The 22,295-nt window shown below is 31.9% G+C and overlaps 1 protein-coding gene across 1 annotated transcript; it reads left to right on the top strand.

The window, feature by feature from the left end:
• The first annotated feature begins 14,620 nt into the window (after positions 1-14,620).
• On the top strand, positions 14,621-18,670 carry LOC140180995 (uncharacterized). The gene is made up of 5 exons (XM_072223090.1): positions 14,621-14,715; positions 14,779-16,384; positions 16,469-17,215; positions 17,309-17,602; positions 17,693-18,670. Exons 1-5 carry the CDS (start codon positions 14,621-14,623, stop codon positions 18,668-18,670), a joined length of 3,720 nt encoding a protein of 1,239 aa, XP_072079191.1.
• Positions 18,671-22,295: the final 3,625 nt, after the last annotated feature.

Raw genomic sequence — 22,295 nt, 5'->3', positions numbered from 1 at the left:
TGGATTTTGTTCTTGGTGTATTAGGAACATGTTGGATCAAATGGTTATCAATGACTATTAGTCCAAATAAGATCAAAGCTATGGTGCAGCTTTTGAAAATAATGTTGGGTTATATTAATAGCTAATTTTTAGAGTTAAGGTATCTAGCATAAGGAATTATACTTATCACAAGCATCATGGATTGGATGTTAAGCACTTAAGGCTATACAAACTCAAAGGGTGGTGCTGGCAAAATAAAATTATCATGAGACAATGATAAACTTGCATTAATCAATGTCTTGAATTCGGTTTTATATGTCTGCTTCTTTAGCACTTTTATGATGAGATAACTTGTGCTCTTATGTTTGAGGAGGCCAGGGTGATATCTTTTAGAATGGTGTAGTGTAGTATTAGAATATTCTATTAATGGCATTGGGAGAGTTAAACTCCAAAGTGGTATCTTAGATTAGTGGCGTGCATTAAAATAGTTTTCGAGATTCCAATTGAACTAATTATATATCTGAAATTTACAAAAGTACGCCATGTTAGTCTTTTCGCTCTTTTCCATCAAGTAACTTATCATGCCATTAAGAACTAACTTGGTGCATTTTTGCTATTTTCAATAATGTAATTAGTACAACTGTGATTTCAAAGACTATTTTAGTACACGCAGTTAATTTCAGATATCACTTTAGAGCTTGACTCGGAGAAGATGAGAAAACAGATGTAGGGTGATATTTTTCTAAAGCGGTTTAGTATGGTGATATTGGATTGATTTTGATGCTCCTCTCTTCACTAAGCAGTTGTGGATTATTGTATTGGAATAATTTTCTTGTGCTAATCTTCTAAGGACCAAAGTTGGGGCTTGCTTGTAATTAACAAGGTAAAGTCTTTTCATGAATGAGAGTTTATACACCAAACTAGTTTCCACCCTACTTTTATGTTATCTTCCAAGTTCCAACAAAACATATATACACCTTTGAAAGTAACTGGTAATGCATTGTTTTTTTCCATCATTCTCAAACAGGTTCATGATGCATATAGGTTTTGTTAACCTTTCTAAGTTGATGTGGAGAAAGAGCAGTAGCACTAAGAGGTTTTAAAAGGCTCTAGTATAATAGCTTCATGGGAAAAACGTTTCAGTGAATAAATTGATGAATCTCAAAAAAACAAAGAAAAAATTGCAAGACACTCTGCAGAAACAGAGGAAGTTACCTACTATGAGTTGAAAGTAGGGCTGTCAAAGGACCCGTTTAAACTCGTTTATTCACAGGCCATCATTTTTTAACTCGGATGATTTATGGCAGCCTAATGGGTATTACTTCTAAGTCAAAAACCTTAAACAAATCGGGTTTTTTCTAGTTGATTGGTCGAGTTTTCGAGTCTAATCAGAAAAAATATTAACTAAAAGTACTATTTTTGTAAAAAAAAATAACAATAAAAATAAATCGCCTACCTGTTTAGTCTGTAAACTAACTCGTTTAACCTTTTTTTTTTTTATTAGTCAGGCTTAGCCTATTTAATCCAAAATTTTAACAAGTTTAATTTTAAAAGTAAATTCGTCTGTTTAAATGGGTAAATAAACATGAATTTAGTCTATTTTAACAGCTCTATGAAAGATAAACCTAAGCTTGTGTTCATAATATTTAAGAAACTGGTAATCTTTCCGTTTTAGAATTATATAAGATTGTAAAATTAAAATCCAAAATTCGGTATTCTTATCAATTTTAATTCTTTTAATAATTTTTGAAAAAGAAAATTGTATTTAACATTCCTTACTGACTTTCGTTTCGTTCTTTATCTTGCCTATATTTTTTTTTGGTGACTCTTTATCTTGCCTATATAAAGTTGTGTACTGGTATCAAAATTGAGAAAACAATTATTTTTAGCAATATTTAACATTCTTTCAATTTTGTCCGCCTAAAGATAATTGAAAAGTGTATAAATCTTTGAGAGACATAGATCATCATCGTGTATATACTTTGGAATACTAACGCATTTGGTGGTTCCATACAAATACAAATCAGGTTTGCATATAAGACATGCGAAGAGATTAAGGAGGATTGTCGGTAGATGATTCTAGCAACGTCACATACACACTTTCATGAATCAACGTGGCATCCTCATATGCCTCCATCTATTATCTTGAAACTCACTATTATCTTCGCGCATATGAAGATAATAATGAATTTTTGTAATATTGGAGTGGTAATGGTGTTTTTTTAAAATGTGGATTGTTAGCGTGTTATACTCAAATGCGGAATCGTTTAACTAGAAAAGGAGAAATCGGACCGTCCGATTTATTAGAGGTACACAAATCGGACCGTCCAATTTGTGAAAGGTATATAAATCAGACCGTCCGATTTGTGTTTAAAAAAATTAAAAAATTTTAGGTATAGAAATCGGACCTTCTGATTTGTGTACTTTCACAATTTTGAAAAACACCAAAAATTAAAATGTTAACATATATCACCACTTCTACTTCCATACAAAAAAAATTAGCCGATAATAATAATTAAGATATTGATGCGTGTAATTTAGTTAGAGAAAAAAGATTCATATGTTGACATAATTTAATTAACAGTAATATGAAATAGGATACATATGAATTTGTATAAACTAATTTCTTGTCATGGAACATATACCAGGTTCTACAAAATTAAACTACAAAATATTGACAACATCTTATATAAGCATTATTGTTACACGTCCAATTCAAAATGATCACTGATTTTTATTTGTTATACAACTTAATTAAAAAAGACAATAAAAAATAAATAAGCTAGCCAAATTTTAGAAGACAAAAATAAAAGAGAAAAACATCATGATCAAAAGAAGTTGAAACGGCACAAGAAGAGTTGAAACAAAACCTCTATCATTATAAGGCACGTAGGTGTAAGGATTTGGAGGTTCATAACCACCATAGGCATATGGAGGAGCATAAGCATTTGGAGGACCATTATAAGTATAGTAATAGGGTGGTGGTGGGGTGCAGCATTCAACACCGCCACCACTATTTCCACTACCACCACCACCAGAAGTAGGAGGACATTTGTTATTCTGTCCTCTTTTCTCGTGTGGTGGTGGTGGTGAGCCATATATAGAGTAACCGGAAGACGTCGGCGATGGTGGTGTTGGTGGAGCTTCATAAGTAGGGTTTGGTGGAGATTGTTGTTGACATGGAGGATCACATTTATTAGGGCAATTCAAACAAGAATTTGGTGATGAAGGGACATCACTTGATGGGTCTCCATAAGCTTCAAGATGAAAATAGGATAGTGATAATATCAAGAGGGGTAGGGCTACTACAACAAATAGAAACTTTGGTGGTGGAATCATTTTTTTTTTCTTTTAACAACTTTAGTAGTGTGTTTTTTCGGTATGAAAATTCAACTTATAAGATGGCATAAAGCAAGAAATTAAATAAAGGAGACGGGGGGAAATTGACTATGAGGACTGCAATGATGTTCGTGGGACAAAACTTTATGCATGAGACAAATAATTATAACCTATCTCTTGGCTATATATATATACACTCCTAGGATGAAATAATTTTTATTTAGATATAATTAATTTTTTTTCAAAATATCTTTTTTTAAATTGTAGATAGGAAAAGACTAAAAGCCTTCAAACACAAAAAATATTCAATCCGGTCTCTGAACTTTATTTTTATAGAATTGATTAATTTTTGTGCTAAAACAAAATACTGACACAGACACTAATCAGTTCCATAAAAGTAAAATCCAAGAATCAGTTATGTATTTTTTTTATTAAATATCTTTTGAAGTAATTGTCAGGAGCCATTCTCCGTATATATGTATGTAAAAATACAATTTAATTGGCTTAAAATATCGGACAAGACAGGACTTTAGTATAATATAATAAACTTATATTCACCTATAGTTTAATTAATTTTTGAAGTGGAAATGATAACTGTAACATATAAAGCAGGGGAAAACAGAGTGTTCTAGAATCTGTGTTTTGATTATAAGTTTATTATGAACAAGCATCAGCATGTCCATGTCTATGGCCTTGGATCTTTCGCCATCTTTTCTAGTTCATGCATCATAAGGTGCCGCATGGCACAACATTTGGCGTCATAGTATCGAAGCACCACACACAAATGTCCACCAACACTTCAATTTGATTTAATTTAATGCATGCTCTCATTGCTAGTCCCTACTGTGCTAGCAAATTGTTAGTTGTTGTTCCATCAACTTTCCCTTTTTCATTGAAAATTGTTGTGTTTCTTCAGTACTTTTTATTTGTTTATTATGGTGGATATCATAGTCTGATAATTAATAATGACTTATCAACAATTTACATAGTAGTTTGCAGTTTAATGGATTGGACCAAATTGACACATAAATTTATAACCATTACAACGGAACAATTTTCATTATAGAATATGTAAATATAGTTTAGCTTATATGACTTGTCGTTTTCTTTGTAATAGTAATTTTTGCACTACCACCTTCAATAATGGAGTTAATTTCTGCTCTATAAAATCTAGCATAGGATTCTGAAGGAGTATACACATTTAAGCACTTGAGGCCCACAATTATGTAGGATAAACTAAAATGTAGAATTAGTGATATTAAAAAATGATAACAGATTGGATTGAAAGCAAACATGCAGCACTGTCAAATTAAATATTTTATAAAAGAAAAGTGTACATGGACTTTGTGCATTATTACCAGTTTATCACCACTTTTTCAATTCTAAATGACTTAAAAATCTATTCTCTCAATGGTCTGGAAAATATTTTATTCTGAATGCATGCTACTAATAGTTCATATTTACTTAACTGAATTTATGAATTAGAAACAATACAATCACAATTCACAAGTGAAAAAGACAAGGAGAAGAAAAAGGTATGCTACTATCAAATGTTCATCTGTATAACTTTTTAATAAGGAAATATAGGCCAATGTACTGAAATAAATTAATTGAGTGAATTTTTTACCTAAATACATGATTTGAAAACTGGTTATCTGTATGTGCATTTTTATTATTATGTAATCCGTGAGAGTCTATCACGATTTTGAATTTTTACATAAACCGTTGGAGGTTAGGATGGATTATAGTTGGAGAACGTTGGCCATAAACCGTGACTGCTTCCCACGGTTTATTAAGAAAAAAAAACTAACATAACCATGTTTGGTCCCCACAGTTTATGAAGAAGAAGCCATGTACATAAACCCTCCTGACTACCACGGTTTACATGTTAGGTGGTATAAATATAGAATCCGTGGGTAATCATCACGGATCATTTGTGCCAAACCAAATTGAGTTGCACCTTGGTTGTTCAGAGAGAGTTTGAGGGAGAAGTTTGAAGGTTTTGGTGAGATTTAGGTGGTGGAGGTATAGAGGACGAAGCTCGTTTATACCGGCTAAATGGCGTTGCTCACGTGGCTGGATACATCGACGAAGAGGTTAGTTAATATTATTAGGGTATGAGTCCCGGAGTATAAATTTGGGGACGAATTTGAGTAATTATTAACTTCAGGGATCACTTTGAGACTTGAGTGCAAATTCAAGGACTACTTTAAAACTTAACTCGTTCTATTCCTGATATGCATAGCACATTTTTGGCGTCCATCTAATAAATATTAAATTTATGTTATTGTAATAAAAAGATTACATTAAAGAATAATTTATACAAACAGTAATAATAAAAAAATAATTAAAATTATAATTTATATCTGCATATGAAAACATAAAAATTAATATTTTAAGTGATCTTTAAAATTTTTTAGGACAAAAATAAAATTTTTAAAATATTAAAAATTAAATTAAAATTTATCTAAATATAAATGATTAAAATGATATTTTATTTTATAATATAAAATATATATTAAAAATAAATTAAATAATATATATATAAATATATAGTAGCTATTTTAGTTTATAAATAGCATTTGGTGTTTATTTATTCAGGCATCACGACTCTAAGTCTATCTATCATGACTCATGATGAAGTTTTTTTATAAGTCTATATATAGTAATAAACAAAGAGAAAATTCACATTTATTTATTTCTTAGATGATGGAGCTCGCAGTTTACTATTCTTAACTACTTAAACAAAAACAATGACATGTAATGTAAGAAAAAACTATAAACTATCATGGGATTCCAAGTCTATCTGACGTCATTTTGTCAACAAGACATGGAAAAATTGTAAAATTAGTGATATTAAAAAAATTATAATGGATAATAGAAAGTTATGAATAAAAGGACAAATAAAAAAATGTTATAACAAATTCTAAAATTAATGAGCTGTCCACCATTAGTGATTATGAGAAATTGTTGGTTAAACAAAAAAACACAATATGTAAATTCAAAATCACAGCTACAAATGTATAATGTATAATATGCATACTATTAGAGTATTAGTGGTATTTGTGTTTTTTCTCTTTTTTGAATTTGCCTCTTATTTCTCATTCTTTGAATTGTGACTCCTCATTTTCTCTCTTTCTAAGTTCTTTTCTCTACATCTTCCTTTATATCTATACTCTTTTTTTATTCTCAACAAAATAATATCATCTTCCTCCAACAAAATGATATGCAGTAATGCATTTCCAAATGAAGCCCTAAAAAAAGTGTGAGTTTCTGTTGTTTATTTATCCAGGCAGCACGATTCTAATTGGATTAGAATTAAATTTGTTTTGTTAATCAAATACTAAAAAATATTGTCATATAATAGAATTAAAATTTTTTAAAGTAAAAAAGTTAGTAAAATAATAAAATAAATAATTAATCATTGTTAATTTTATAACTTTTATAAAATATACGTGTTCTACTATCTTAATTTAAGAGTGATTAATTTTTTCCTTTATAACGTAACTTTACTAATTTTTTATTTTAAAAAATTTTGATTCCATAAAATATAATCCATAATATAATAAATTAATAATAATAATAATTCAATAGCACCAAAAAAAAAATATATATTTAGCTGTTAAAGAATGTACAGAATTGATCTGAAATTAGAAACATATTTTACCTATACTTTTCTCTTTATCGGTTTACATTTTTTTTATATTATTGTTTGTGGTTTACATTTAGATTACACTTTTCATAAAACTGACCTGATTCAAAACCATATTTTAAAAATATATATTTTTAAATTAATAATAAAATGTTATATTTTTATGATTTAATTGATAATCTTTATATTATGTAATATTATTTTTGTTTTATAATTTATTTTCAAATTATATACCTTAATTATACATTAGACCTACCTATTCATACTTGGAACTTGGTTTTATCAAATTAGTTAAGTGTCAAATTTGAACATTAAAAATAAAGCCAATAAAATATTAAGGTATTTGCTTTGATACATTAAAAAATAAATGTGTTGATATAATGAAAAATTGACGTGTGAACTATAAAACCCACATCAACAAATATATTTACTTTATAAAAAAAATTATATATTCTTTAAAATTAATATATCTTTTAAATCAATTATAAAGAGACTAAAATATCTTTATATGGTTGATTTTTGAAAAGATTAAAGAACTTTTTATTATTATGAAAAAATAGTATTTTAGTATTGATATTAAAACGATCAAAATCCCTTGTCTTTAAAGTTTTTATTGTCTTACAAAATAAAATCAAAATTTTATTTTAAAATTTCGAGTTCATTTCAAAAAAATTAAGATACCTTTTATTTTTTATTTTAAAAAGATTAAACATATTCATCATTCTTCTAAAATTATATTTTGTATTAAAATTAATATAAAAAATATTTTTTGATATTTTTTTTATAAACGTTAAAACATATCCATCACTTTTTTTAAATTATTTTTTCATAAAAATTAATATTAAAAAATTTTTCACCAAAAAAAAATTTATAAATTTTTAAAACATACTCATCATTTTTTTTAACTTATGTTTTGTGCCAGAATAAAAGAAACTTTCCAATCTCTTGTCATCGAGCAATCTTCCTGACAATAGATTTGTAATTGAGTGATTTTTTTTTTAATTCTTGTGCAATTATAAAAAGACCAAGGAACCATTAACAAAAGAGACGATCTAAACAGAAATGACAAACAAACAGACCAGTTTAATTATCGCAAAACAAACTAGTTTATTTTATTTAAAGACATTAACGTATAAAAAATCTGTCTTTTTGTCCAAAACAATAAAAAAAGCTAAACTTAGAAGCCTATAATTATACATTTATACTAGACTAGTATATGTTTCTGTGCGAGCACACGATAATTAATATTTTATATTAAAAAAATTAAACAAAAACTATATAATAATTATTACTATTGATATTTTATAAAATTATCATTAAAATAAAAAGTTTATTAATTTTTAGTATTCAAAATATTAAAAATAATTAATATTTGTTTTAATTAATTTAAATTGATTGAGTGGTTATTTTACTCGTCCACTTAAGTAATTATTAAGGTTTTGAATTCACCTTGTGTATATAACAACTCATTAGCTAGTAACAGACTCTTAATAACTGAAGTTTCAATTCGTGGTGAATTAGTTTCCGATTTGACCTGCCGAGTTAGAAAATACGATAAAACAAATATTATTTGTCTTGAAATTAGAACAATTCTCATTGAAACCAATACTTACAGAGATTTATCTTTGTTGAAATTTAAATGTGATAACTTTATTTGTTAGTATCATATTCATTCATCAAGTCAAAATAATATGATTGTTAGTATCATATTTATTCATCAAATCAAAACAATATGATCAATGTTGTTATCAATTAAAATTTCACATTTTATGACATATTTTTTTATTTTTTAAACTTATACACTTATATTATTACAAAAGCTATTAGATTGATTAATATTCTTTGGTAAATCCTAAACTCTAAATACAAATTTAAAAGTAGTGTAAAGACTTAATTGAAAAAAAAGTATGAAGACCTAATTGAAAATTTATAAAATTATAGGGATCAATATAATAATTAAACCTATTTAAAATTAAAAGAGAGAAAAAAGAAGATAATTAGAATTTTTTTTGTTAGTTCGATTAAAAAATCTCTAATAAATATATTCAACGTTTATATATACTAAATGTAATAATATTTAATAGTATAGTATTTGCTACAGTAATGACTCAAAATATTAACTCAAGTGAATAAGACTAACTGATGAGGTCTACTGTTAAAATTCCAAATCTGAAATAGGTTCATTATCTTAGGACTCAATGCAGATGACGTCTACATATTCCTTCTCAAATTGGCTCAAGTAAAATTTCTTTTATTAGTTAGAGATGGTAACAGATACTTGTATGAGTATGGCAGATCTTCTTTCTGTTCATCACTTCCGTTTTAAAAAAATGTCCCACGTCCCCCTCTCTATCTTTAACACAAATTTCTATTTAATAATCTCCTTAGGTAAAATATAGATACTCAACTATCTATGAATATTCTTTGAAAATAAAAAAATTAATAAAAAAATCATAATATAATAATTATAAAATAATTAACTCAATATAATTTAACATAATTTATAATATATTAATTATAAAAAATAATATTTAAAATAAAAAATAAAATATCTTCTAACATAATAATATAATATAATTTTTTGAGATGAAATTAAATTACGTAGTAACAGACTTAAATGACAGATAAAATGAATTAGAAAGAGAGAGATACAAAATTGAAGTTAAGAATAGGTCTAAAAAAAAGAATTTAAAGACAGAAATTAGAATTATTAAATTAAAAAAAATTAAGATATATATATATATATATATATATATATATATATATATATATATATATAAAGATAAATTAATAATTTTATATTCGTATAGATTTAACGGATTAATAAAAAAATACTTATCTTCTTATTTCTATCATTTTACGTAGACAAATTTTATTTAGTCTCAAATTGCTAGTAATTTTTGTGAATAACCATTTGGCTGGATTTTTTCATTATCCTAATTTTCGTTATTAGCAGTTGTTGCTACAAGAATCATGTTTTATCGCATGTCAGGGGAACACTACTTTAACACCTAATCAACTAATCAAGTTCTTTGGTATCCAGATTTTCTTTATTTATTTATTTCTTCTTCTTCATGTTAACATTCAAAGCAGTAAAAATAAAATATTCTATACATTCTATATCTATTAATGAAAACTAGGATTATTTATAACTAGATGATTATAGGCACTAACGTGTCTATTTGTAAATATCTTAATAAATTTGTATATCAAAGAATCAAACTCCCTATAAGTAATAAGTTATAATAACCTAGTCACCAAAAAAAAAAAAAGTTATAATAACTTATAATAATAAATATCTTATACTCTAACCAAGGATTTGAATTTTATAAACAACAAAAATTAATTTTTTTTATTAATTTATTAATAATAATTAAAACAGAACTTAAGATAATCTCTAAATGTATTATTAATTTTTTATTTTCTACTATAATACCATATCAATATAAATGCCTAATTTACATGATTGGAACACAATTTATCTAATTAAATTATTTTTTAATTTTTTATTTTTAATTAAAATACTTCTCAATCCTTTCTATTAATAATAAATAATTTTATTATTACAATTTAGCCGATCAAAAATACAGAAATCGATTCCTCTTTTCTTTCATTGCCTTCGAAGACGAACTCATTTCTAGTACTCCAAGATTTGTCAGCTAAGATTATTAGCTGCTAACTCCATCTTCAGGTTTTGATTTTCTCTTACAATTTGAACTACCGTTATTTTCTCATTCAAAACAACTTAGATAATCTACCCGTGTTGTTTGCATATTGAATTGGTGGTTGCTTCATTCTCCAAAGATTGTGGTTCATCATGTCTTCACTCTATAGGTGTAAAATTTGTGGCAAAATGTTCTCCACAAAAAAATATTATGTTGATCATCGTGATCAAAATCATCCTAATAATGAACATGCTGTTTATGAATCTCATAAATCCCACAATACTGCGTCTGTGTGCACCACTGATCCTCTGCAAATATAAAGAATACAATCTCACCATATAACTTTTATAAAAAAAAAACGAGTCATTATTCTCTAGCCAATATATTACTATGTTATAAATTTTATTTTTATTTTTATTTGTAGGCAGGCTTATTATTATTACATTTTCATTCATAGTTATTTATTTAGTCCAGGAATCAGTAATGGATAATAGAATGTTATGAGTAGAAGGACAAATTAAAAAAAATGTTATAACAAATTTCAAAATTAATGAGCTGTCCCACTAGTGATAATGAAAATTTGCTGGTTAAACAAGAAGAACAATGTGTAAATTTAAAAGCACACCTACAAATGTACAATGTATAATATGCACACTATTAATTTTTATAATAAGGATATTGTAATTATTTTTTATAAAAAAAATATTAATTTAGACCGATTTAAGGTGTAGTTCACCGATTTTTTTGTCAAATTAATTTGTCTGATTTAATTTTGATAAAAATAATATGGTTTAATCAATTACATGTATTAAATTTTAATTATTAAAAAATATCTAAAAAAAATATTTTATACGTCTTTATCTAAGTGACTCCCTTATTCATTTCTTAATTTCTTAATTGATGGAACACACTATTTATTATTCTTAAATCTTAACTACTTAAACAAAAACAATGATATATAAGAAAAAAAAATTGACAATAATATAACCAATCATGCGATTCCAAATCTGATGTGATTTTATCAATAAGACATGGAAAAAATTGTAAAATTAGTGATATTAAAAAATTGGAAAAGTATTGGATACTAAGAGTTAATTTGTCAACTTTTGACAACTCAATTAATAATTAATAATTTTAAATTATTTTAATTAATTTAGCAGATACATCTAATACAAAAAAGACACCTCCATAACCACAAAAGACAGACGTATTTTAAAAACGCTTTTAAAAAAGATCCTTCCAAAAAAATTAGAATGGATTTTTTTTGTTAATGAATTTTGGACCTAATTTAATAAGAGTCAGTAAAAGTTAGCAAATTTTATATAGGTTACCTAGGGGAATTATAAAAAATGATAATGGATGATAGAATGTTATAAGTAAAAGGACAAATAAAAAAAATGTTATAACAAATTCCAAAAAATGAAAAAATTGCTGGTTAAACAAGCAGCACAATGTGCAAATTTAAAATCACACCTACAAATATACAATGTATAATATGCGCACTACTAGTGATATTTGTGTTTTTCTTCTTTTTTGAATTTACCTCTTATTTCTTATTCTCAGAATTGTCATACCTATACTCATTTTTTGTTCTCAACAAAATAATGTCAGCTTCCTCCTCCAAAAACATATGCAGTAATGCATTTCCAAATGAAGCGCTAGAAAACGTGTTAAAGTGATATAACTATGCAGGCAATTCGGCACTTAATTTGAATGAAGGGAGTACGAAGGGAGTACGAGGGTAGTACAAAGGTTCAACAACTAGGAAAAAAATGAACAAATTCACCTAACAGTTTCTGAAGTTGGGATAGATGCAGTTTTCAGGAGTTGTAGGAAGTTGCAATCGATTGAGTTTATCACCGAAACAATGACAAATCAAGTTTTGATAAACCTGTCAAACAACTGTCCTGATCTACACTACGTGTTCATAGGTCTGATATTAAGAGTCTTAACTTAGTTATTAAAGAATGCCCTAACCTTCCTAAGGTAGAGCTCAGGAGAAATGATTCGTTATTATCCCTTGATTTTCTATCTAGCTTAGTCTCTAACCACAAATTAAGGTACATTTGGCTACACCGATTGCCATTTACATTGGAAGAACAAGATTTCAGAAATGTTACCGCAAAGGTTACGGGCCTCCTGGTTTTGGAAGTGTTTAAGTATGTACTATATGTGTATCCATCCCTTGATGCGCCTAGAAATGATGTTCCATCTGATGTACTATATCTTATGAGCCCAAGAGCATCAAGACCACGACGGGAAAGGAGGCCACCAATTTGAATGAAGGATTATGAGACATTGAAGGAGAGTTAGTTATGTATGGAGAGAAGTGCTATATAATATGTTATATTTTAGCTACAATAAATGTTAGATTATAAACTCACTTCTACCCATCCTAATCAAAATTACTCATTGACGTATTCTTTCTGTACTCTTTCTGCTAGGGTTTAGGTATGAGTGACGGAGTGAGCGGGGGTTCACGAAGAGGGTGACACACAGTGAGGTAACCAGTAATGCCAGCGGTAGAACTAAGGGGGAGAGCGTCGGGGGTTTGTATCTGGTGAGAAGGAGGAGGGTACTAGGGTTTCTAAGGAAGAACATGGCTTTCAAAAGGTTTCCTTCCGCGACATGGTGACTGGACAGAAGTCTCCGTCTCCTATGCTTTGGAATGAGGCTTTAGATGGAGAGAGGCTAGCCAAGGTGATCAAAGGGAACCACGGGATTCGCATCCTCCTCGGGTCATCTTATCAGAAGAAGGGCTGGCGGCGTTATCTGTACCATATAAGGAAGCGATTGTCGTCAAAGTCTTGGGCAAGCATATGAGTTACACGGCAATGGTGCATAAGCTGGGTATGGTGTGGAGATTGAAGGGTGGGTTTCAAGTTCTGGATGTAGGAAATGGTTATTTTCTGGTGAAGTTTGATGCTTTCGAAGATCGGGAGAGGGTATTACTTGGTGGTCCTTGGATGATATCTGGGTTCTATCTTGCTGTAAAACCATGGTCACCTGAGTTCTATTCAGAGGAGGAGGTTTTTGGATCCACCATGGTATGGGTACGCTTTTACGGCTTAGGGATTCGTTACTACCATGAGAAGGCTATGTTGAGGATCGCCGCTCCGGTGGGAAAGCCAGTGAAAGTCGATGTAGCAACTAAGATGGCAGCAAGAGGGAAGTATGCGAGGGCTTGTGTGGAGATTGATTTAGGCGTTCCCATTACTCGTAGTGTTGAGGTGGATGGGAGGATTTTGGATGTTGAATATGAAAGCCTTGAGTTGGTCTGCAATACGTGTGGTTGTTATGGGCATGTTGGTGTGGACTGTAAATTGATTAGTTCAATTTCAGCGAACATTGATAAAACAGGGGTGAATGAAGACAAGGAACAAGATCATGAGAAGATAGATCAGGTGCCATTTTCTTCTAATATTGAGAAGCCTTTTGTTTTTGGTAGTACTACAATTGGGATAGAGAAGAATAAGGATAAGGAAGTGCATGTAATGGAAGGGGCACATGCAGGGGATACAACGTGGACCAAAGTGGAAAGAAAGGCAAAGGGCAAGAAGGTCTTTTTGGGTAGGCATGACCAGGATAAGTCCAAAAAAGTTTATGTGGATAAATCTTCTAATTATGTTGCTAAAGGAGAACCTGCTATGAAAGGCATCAATGTGGTTGAATCATCTTTACACATAAGTAAGGGCAATCAAGTGCTAAAACAAGCGAGGAACTTTAAATTAGCTTCGTCAGGTTTTACCTCTGCTCAAGGTGTGACGGGTGGCAAGCAAGGACCTGGTTCAGAACGGGCAGGGGCTTATTCGTAAGGCGCGGGGACTTCTAAAATGCCATTCAAAAGCAATTTAAAGAGATTAAGGCCTAATTCTCTTCAGAATTCTCCGGTTGAGAATGGGCACAGTGTGGTTACAGTGGAGACCCCCCCACTCACTACCCTCAAATAATCTGAGGTGTGGGTCTCACTCCAAGTAATATTAATATGGATTGTGCAAACATTATAGCTTGGAATGTGAGAGGAGCTGGAAATAAGCTGGCTCGGGTGCATCTAAAACAATTGGTAAAGAATTTTCATCCGTACGTTTTTATCATTTTAGAGACTCATTGTGCTTTCCAAAAGATGGCTGTCTTTTGAAACAGATTAGGTTATACTCCTATTCATATTGATGAAGCTCAGAGGCATAGTGGAGGTATTTGGGTGCTCTCTGCATGGCCCGGAGTATCTTGCAATGTCGTGGCAGCGAGTTCGCAAGTGGTGTGTGTTGAGTTTTTGAATGGCGGTTTTTCTTGGGTCTGTGCAGCAATTTATGCAAGTCCCGTTCCTAGCAAAAGGGAAGAAGCTTGGAGGGTTTTGACAGATTTTTCTAGAAATTATTCAGGTCCTTTATTAGCTATTGGGGATTTTAATGAGATCCTTATTTCATCTGAGGTTAAAGGTGGGAACTTTGTCTCTCGAAGGGCAGAGTGGTTTGGAGCTCTCCTAGATGAGTGTGGTTTGATTGATTTGGGAGCCCATGGATCTTTGTACACTTGGTTCAGACATATGCAGGGTAATCGGTTCATCTCGAAGAGGCTGGATAGGGCTGTGGCTACTGATGCTTGGTGTTTTCGTTTTCCGGAAAGCTATGTGGAGAATTTGGCGAGGATGCATTCTGACCACTGTCCCATTATGATACGATGTCAAGGTAATGATAGAAGAGTCGGGGTAAAACCTTTCCGTTTTCAAGTAGCTTGGTCTTATCACCCAAGTTTTTTGTCGGTGGTCAGGGGTGCTTGGGACAAGGGTAGACCCAATCCTATTCGTTGCCTTTCTCAGGTCAGAGATGATGCTTTGGCCTTTAACCGAGATGTCTTTGGGAATATTTTTAAAAGAAAGAGGGAATTGGAGAGGCGTGTGACCAGTATCCAACAGCGAATGGAGAGAGTTGATGCTTTATCCCTCATACAGGAAGAAAGGGAGTTACAGGCTGAATATAGTAATCTGCTTATGCAAGAGGAGTTGTTTTGGTATCAAAAATCCCGAGAGCACTGGGTCAGATTTGGAGATAGAAATACTAAGTTCTTTCATATGCAAACCATTATGCGGAGGAAGCGTAACAAGGTTCAGGGGTTAATTTTGGAGGATGGAAGATGGAGTACTGATCCGCAAGAACTCGAAGAATGTGCAATTGGATTTTATAGAGATCTTTTTTGTAATGTGGAACATGTAGAACTTGATGTGATGGGAGATCAGGAATTACCTTCTTTATCTCGTAAGGCTATTGAAAGTCTCACAAGAAATGTTTCTAAAGAAGAGGTTAGGAAGGTGGTTATAGGCATGAACTCTTTTAAGGCCCCAGGTGCCGATGGTTTTCAGGCTTTTTTCTTCAAGGAATATTGGGAAGTGGTTGGTACAGAGGTATGGAAACTTGTTAAGAAGGCTTTCGCTGGGTTTGATCTGGATAGTGCTCTGTTTGACACTTTGGTGGTGCTGATTCCTAAAGTTGATAACCCGTCTCGCATGAAAGAGTTTCGTCCTATCAGCCTCTGTAATGTCATCTACAAGATTATAACTAAGGTGGTTGTGGAGAGGTTACGACCTTTTCTACAAGATATCATTGGTCCTCTGCAGGGAGGGTTTATTCCTGGAAGGGGTGCCCCAGACAATATCATTGTAGCCCAGGAAGTTCTCCATTTTATGAAGAAAACCAAATCAAAGAAAGGTGTTCTTGCTTTTAAAATTGACCTAGAAAAGGCTTATGACAGGGTGAGCTGGGAGTTTTTGGAGCAATCTCTCCTAATGTTTGGCTTTCCAGGTACTATTGTTTCTCTTATTATGAAATGTGTAAAGTCTTCCTCCCTTTCTCTAATGTGGAATGGTAACCGGTTGGATGATTTTCAGCCAAAGAGGGGTTTGAGGCAAGGAGACCCGATGTCTCCTTATTTATTTGTTATTTGTATGGAAAGGTTGAGTTGCCTCATTGCTAGGCAAGTGGAGGTTGGTAGATGGAAACCAGTGACTGTGTCTAGGGGAGGTCCTGTAATCTCCCATCTCCTTTTTGCAGACGACCTTATCCTTTTTTGCAAAGCGAAGAAATCTCAAGTGCTTCATGTTTTGGACACTATGGCCACCTTTTGCAGAGCATCTGGTATGAAGGTGAATTTTGACAAATCTCGTGCTATCTGTTCTATGAATGTTTCTAGACAACGCAAGGATCTCTTCACTGGTATTTCTTCTATCCGATTTGCTAATTCTCTGGGAAAATACCTTGGTGTCCCCCTTAAGCATGGCAGAGTTACTAAAGATGATTTTAATGATGTGGTTGATAAGCTTACTAATAGGCTAGCATCTTGGAAAGGTCGCTTCCTTAATAAAGCTGGTCGGATTTGCCTTGCTAAATCAGTTTTATCTTCTATACCTATTTATAGGATGCAAGTAAGCCTTTTTCCATCAGGTGTGTGCTCTAACATTGATAAGTTTACTAGAAGTTTCATTTGGTGTGGTAGTCATAATCACCGTGGTCTTCATTTAGCATCTTGGAGAGTTTTGACGACTCCGAAAAAGTTTGGAGGTCTTGCTTTGCGGGAGTTGCGGTTGGTCAATTTTTCTTTATTAGGAAAGCTAGTTTGGCAAATTTTGATGAATTAAGAGAAACTGTGGGTCAAGATTATGCTTCAAAAATACCTCCAGAATAGAAACCTATTTGCAGTTAAAGCAATGGGTTCTTCATCGTATATATGGAAGTCTATTGTGCACACAGCTTCCGTATTAAAGGAAGGGTTTGTTTGGGAAGTGGGAGCTCTTTCTAAGAATTTCTGGTTTAACTCTTGGTTGCACTCTGGGCCAGTAGGAGCGAGGGTTGAATTTCTTGATATTTGTGAGGCTGCTTTGACCATTGAAGATGTTTACCGTGATGGAGTTTGGCATTTGGAGAGGATTTACTCTTTTATTCCTATGGACTTAAGGGAAGACATTCTTAGTTTAGTACATATTTCGGCTTCTGGTCATGATTTGGGTTGGAGTTAGGAGCACACTCTTTACTCTGCTAAACAAGGATATTTATGGTTAATTCAGAATAAGTTGAATTGGGATAGGAATATCAATTGGCTTTGGCTTTGGAAGGCGCGGGTCCCTGAAAAGTTGAGGCTCCTAGTGTGGCTTTGCCTTCATGATGCTGTACCAACTCAATATCTGCGTTTTCGGCGACATCTCTCCTCCTCATCCTTATGTACACATTGCAATCAACTTCCGGAGACAATTCTTCATTGTTTTCGGGATTGTGAAGTGGTGCGATCAGTTTGGGTTTCTCTAGGTTTTTCTGATGTGTGTTTCTTTGGCTCTCACGAGGTGCATGATTGGTTCAAGCATGGCCTCCTCAATGAAGGTTGTTCCAAATTTGCAGCTATAATATGGTCAATTTGGCAAGACAGAAATATGGGTAATTTTCAGGAAATTTTTGGATCTGCTGGGTCAATTGCATACAAGGCTTGCAGGTGCATGATGGATTTTGAATATACAACTCAGAATCGAGTGTGTTGCATCCAGGGATTAAAATCTCTGTCTTGGTCTCTGCCAGAACCTGGTGCTTGGAAGTTAAATTGTGATGGGAGTGTGAACTTGGGAGATGATTGTGCTGGTTTTGGATGGGTAATTCGCGATAGCTCCAGTCAATGGGTAATGGGATGCTCAGGAAATTCCTTTGGATCTAGTGTCATCAAGATGGAGTTGTGGAGTATATGGAAAGGTTTGGCTTGGGCTTGGGAGGCGGGTCTTAAGCTTGTTGTCTGTGAGACAGATTGCGCATCAGCTTTTGAGCTAGTGACTAGTTGGCAAGTTCCACTCTGGCATCTTGAAAAAGAAGTGATACAACTGATCTTTGACTTGAAGTTAAGAAGGGATTGGGATATTCGTTTTGAGCTTATCCCGAGAGAAGCTAATGTCGTGGCAGATCGGTTGACAAAGATGGGATCTGGAGGTAGCGGAGCTGATGAGGTTCACCTTTGGCACCAGTCGCCAGAGGTAGTTTGTCCTCTCTTGCTGTTAAGAACCTGATTTCTTTTCTTTTTCTTTTCTGCTCTTTTATTTTTTCTCTTGGTTGTTCACCCAAAAAAAATGTTAGATTTTATCATTAGGGTTGAGGTATAAATGTCTGCATATTTCTGTTTTTGGTTTTAGCTATATTTCCTTGACTTTAGTATGAGATTATTTTAGTAATAACTTAGCCTTGGGTTGCCTGGTTTGTCATCCATTATTATTACTTTCTTTCTCTTATTCTTACAATAGAAAATGGAAAAAATGAATGATCAATAGGTAAATGCAACTAAATGAACATATTGAATGCATTTTTCGTTCAGTTGCAAGGATCCAAAATGTGTAGTTTCTTGATGATTTTGTTAAGATAAGCCTCAGATAAAAACAATAGCTTAGTCATAACAAAACTAATGACTACTAGGATTTAATTAATATTGTATTATGAAACATAAGAAAAATGGAAAACAATTTTTTTTATTTTTAATTTGTATATTACATTAACATTCATATTTTATGACTACTAGGATTTAATCTTTGTATATTACATTAACATACATATTTTATGATGAAACAAATAACAAATTTTGCCTCTCATCTAATCTAAATAAGAACAATATTATATGATGAACAAATATTATTATTTTAGATTATTATTTAGTCAATAATAATTTACACTCATTTATAAAAATTTATATACAAATAATTATCTAAGGAACAAAAGATAATATTTGGTTTTATTCCCATTAAATTTCAAATCAAAAGTAATAATGACTTATTCAATTTAGCATTTATAACAATAAATGAGATCACCTTTATATAAATTATTTAATTTGAAATAATATAATTTGTGATTATAATTAATATATGTATTACCCACAAACAAATTAGGAAATTAAAATAATTTCCTAACAATCTCTGACTTGGGCTATACATATATTCTTTCCTGACATAATCACATCTTATAAACTTTATGTGCGCATCTGAATGCTATTTTTCTCATTACTTTAACAATCTGGTCCGTCTCATACATTAGATATGGAACTACCGCAGCTTTTATCACATTAATGTCGTGACTAAACCACGACAATCACCATCCTAATATACTTAACGACATAGATCAAATTTGGATGAGTAATATAGAAATTACATGCCAAGTGATCTCATGCATGTCTATTTCCAGTTGGTCCAACTTTAAAACTTTATTGAGATCAAACGCAAAATAAATTTTGCAAAATGAACATTTCACATAACATGAAATAAACCATCAACTTAATTCTGCAGAAAAATAATTCAATATCTGTCATCGGATATATAGCATAAAATAAACTCCCACTAAATCAAGGCATCACAAATATTGACACCCATCCGAGCAGTGTGCTCATGAAAGACTTTAAGGATCAATTCCTTGGTTAGTGAGTCTGCTAGCATATACTCTATTCCTATATGTCCTATGGAAATCTCTTTTCCTTAAACTTTTTCCTTGACAACTAAGAACTTGATGTCTGTATACTTCGATTTTGTCAAGCTCTTATAGTTGTTGGAGTATATTACTGCTGACTTATTGTCACAAAATATCTTTAATGACCTTTCAATGTCATCTACTATACGAAGTTTAGTGACAAAGTTTCGCAATCATATGCCATGAAATCGGAATTAGAATACCCAATGATCTCCAAATTTTCTAATCTCCGATAAATAAGCATGTAATCATTTGTTCTCTTTAGACAACGCATTATCCAATGATCCATGCCCGGATTGCTCAAGTATCTATCCAACACTTCCACTATAAATGATATATCGGGACGTGTGCAGACTTGAGCATACATTAAACTCCCTAGTGCTGATGCATAAGGTTTATCATGCATTGCTGTCCTCTAAAGATCATCTTTAGGATATTGCTTGAGACTGAACTTGTCTCTTTTTGGTTATAGGTATGTCCATTGGTCTACATCTTTCCATGCCATATCTACTTAAAATCTTTTTGATATAGTTTTTTTATGATAATCCAAGAATATCTTGAGAGCGATCTCTTAGTATCTCGATTCCTAATACAAAAGAGGCACCACCAATATCTTTTATTTCGAATTTCTTCGATAGAAATTTCTTAGTTTCATGCAATAAGCCTATATCGCTACTGGCAAGTAGAATGTCATCAATATATAAGACAAAACAAAAAAAAACATTTACCCCCACTGAACTTGCAGTATACACGTTTCTCTATAATATTTACCTCAAAACCATATGAGGTAATAACTTGATGAAACTTGTGATACCATTAACGGGAAGCTTGTTTGAGATCATTGATGGATTTTCTCTTTTTTTTTTTTTTTCTGTTGGATCTCATTAATGGTACTTCTTGAGGTTGTTGAGCTTGCTGCATAGATTGGAGTTGAGGAGGATTCTCATTATTTTTCTGTGCTGTAGCAGTATCTTAAGCAACAACGATATTCTCATTGTTCTCTTGTATTATAACTGGATCTACAGTAGGATTCATATTGTGCTCTTGTATTATAACTGTATCTTGAACAATAATAGGCACAAGGACCTGATCATTGTGTCAGTTACAAAATCCTCATCAAAAGCAACATTCCTAATATTTCCTTCCCCCCCCCCCCCAAACTCAACATCCTCAAGAAATCTCACATTTTGCGTTTTAAAAATAGACCTTGATGCAGGATTGTAAAACTTGTACCCCTGTGAACGCTCAGCATAACCAACATAGTAGCAACTAATTGTCCTTGAGTCCAATTTTTTTTTCATGCGGCCTATAAGGTCGCGCCTCAGCTGAATATCCCCAAATATGCAAATACTTTATACTGTGCCTTTTTCCAGTCCAAATTTTATATGAGATTTTGTTAACTGCTTTGCTTGGCAGCCTATTAAGGATGTTCACTGCGGTCTTTAAGGCTTCTCCACAGAGTGATTCAGGCAAGGAAGAATGACTAATCATACTTCTCACCATGTCCTTAAGAGTTCGGTTCCTTCACTCTGCAACACCATTCATGTTAGATTTTCCTGGCATGGTATATTGCGGAACAATACCACACTCCTCTAGGAAAAGAGCAAAAGGCCTAGGACGTTGCCCACCTGAACCGTCATATCTTCCATAGTATTCACCACCATGATCAGATTTGACAGCTTTAATTTTCTTTCCAAGTTGAAGTTCAACTTCAACTTTGAAAGACTTGAAAACATCCAAAACTTGGGACTTTTCATGAATTAAATATAGATACCCGTAACGAGAGTAATCATCTATGAACGTAATAAAGTACCGTTATCCATTCCAAGAGACAGTAGGAAATAGGCCACATATATCGGTATGTATCAGTTCTAAGACATCTTTAGCTCTCTCGGCACCTAATTTCCTTTCGTTTGTCTTTTTCCCCTTTATGCACTCAATGTAGACTTCAAAGCCCGCCAAATTTAGGGGTCCAAGAATTCCATCCGACACGAGCCTCTGAATTCTCTATTTAGAGATGTGACCTAGGCGTTTGTGCCATAATGATGCCAAATTCTCATTTAATTTTCGTTTTGTATCTGTTTGCAGTATTTCATTATTATAGGAATTTAGGTCAAGCCTATATAGATTATCCACCAAATGACTAAAGCAAATATTATTTGAATTATAAAAGAGACTGACTTTATT

This window comes from Arachis hypogaea, chromosome 17 (genome assembly GCF_003086295.3).
Source record: "Arachis hypogaea cultivar Tifrunner chromosome 17, arahy.Tifrunner.gnm2.J5K5, whole genome shotgun sequence".
In the NCBI taxonomy this organism is placed as follows: Eukaryota; Viridiplantae; Streptophyta; class Magnoliopsida; order Fabales; family Fabaceae; genus Arachis; species Arachis hypogaea.
The sequence above is the reverse complement of the archived record's forward strand: the minus strand, read 5'-3'. Positions and strand labels throughout refer to the sequence as shown.

Coding starts and splice junctions, on each gene's coding strand:
- LOC140180995 (XM_072223090.1), top strand. CDS start 14,621: ATGGATTGTGCAAACATTATAGCTTGGAATGTGAGAGGAGCTGGAAAT. Junction 14,716..14,778: donor TTGGTAAAGAATTTTCATCC/GTACGTTTTTAT, acceptor CTTTTGAAACAG/ATTAGGTTATACTCCTATTC. Junction 16,385..16,468: donor TAGAAAAGGCTTATGACAGG/GTGAGCTGGGAG, acceptor AAATGTGTAAAG/TCTTCCTCCCTTTCTCTAAT.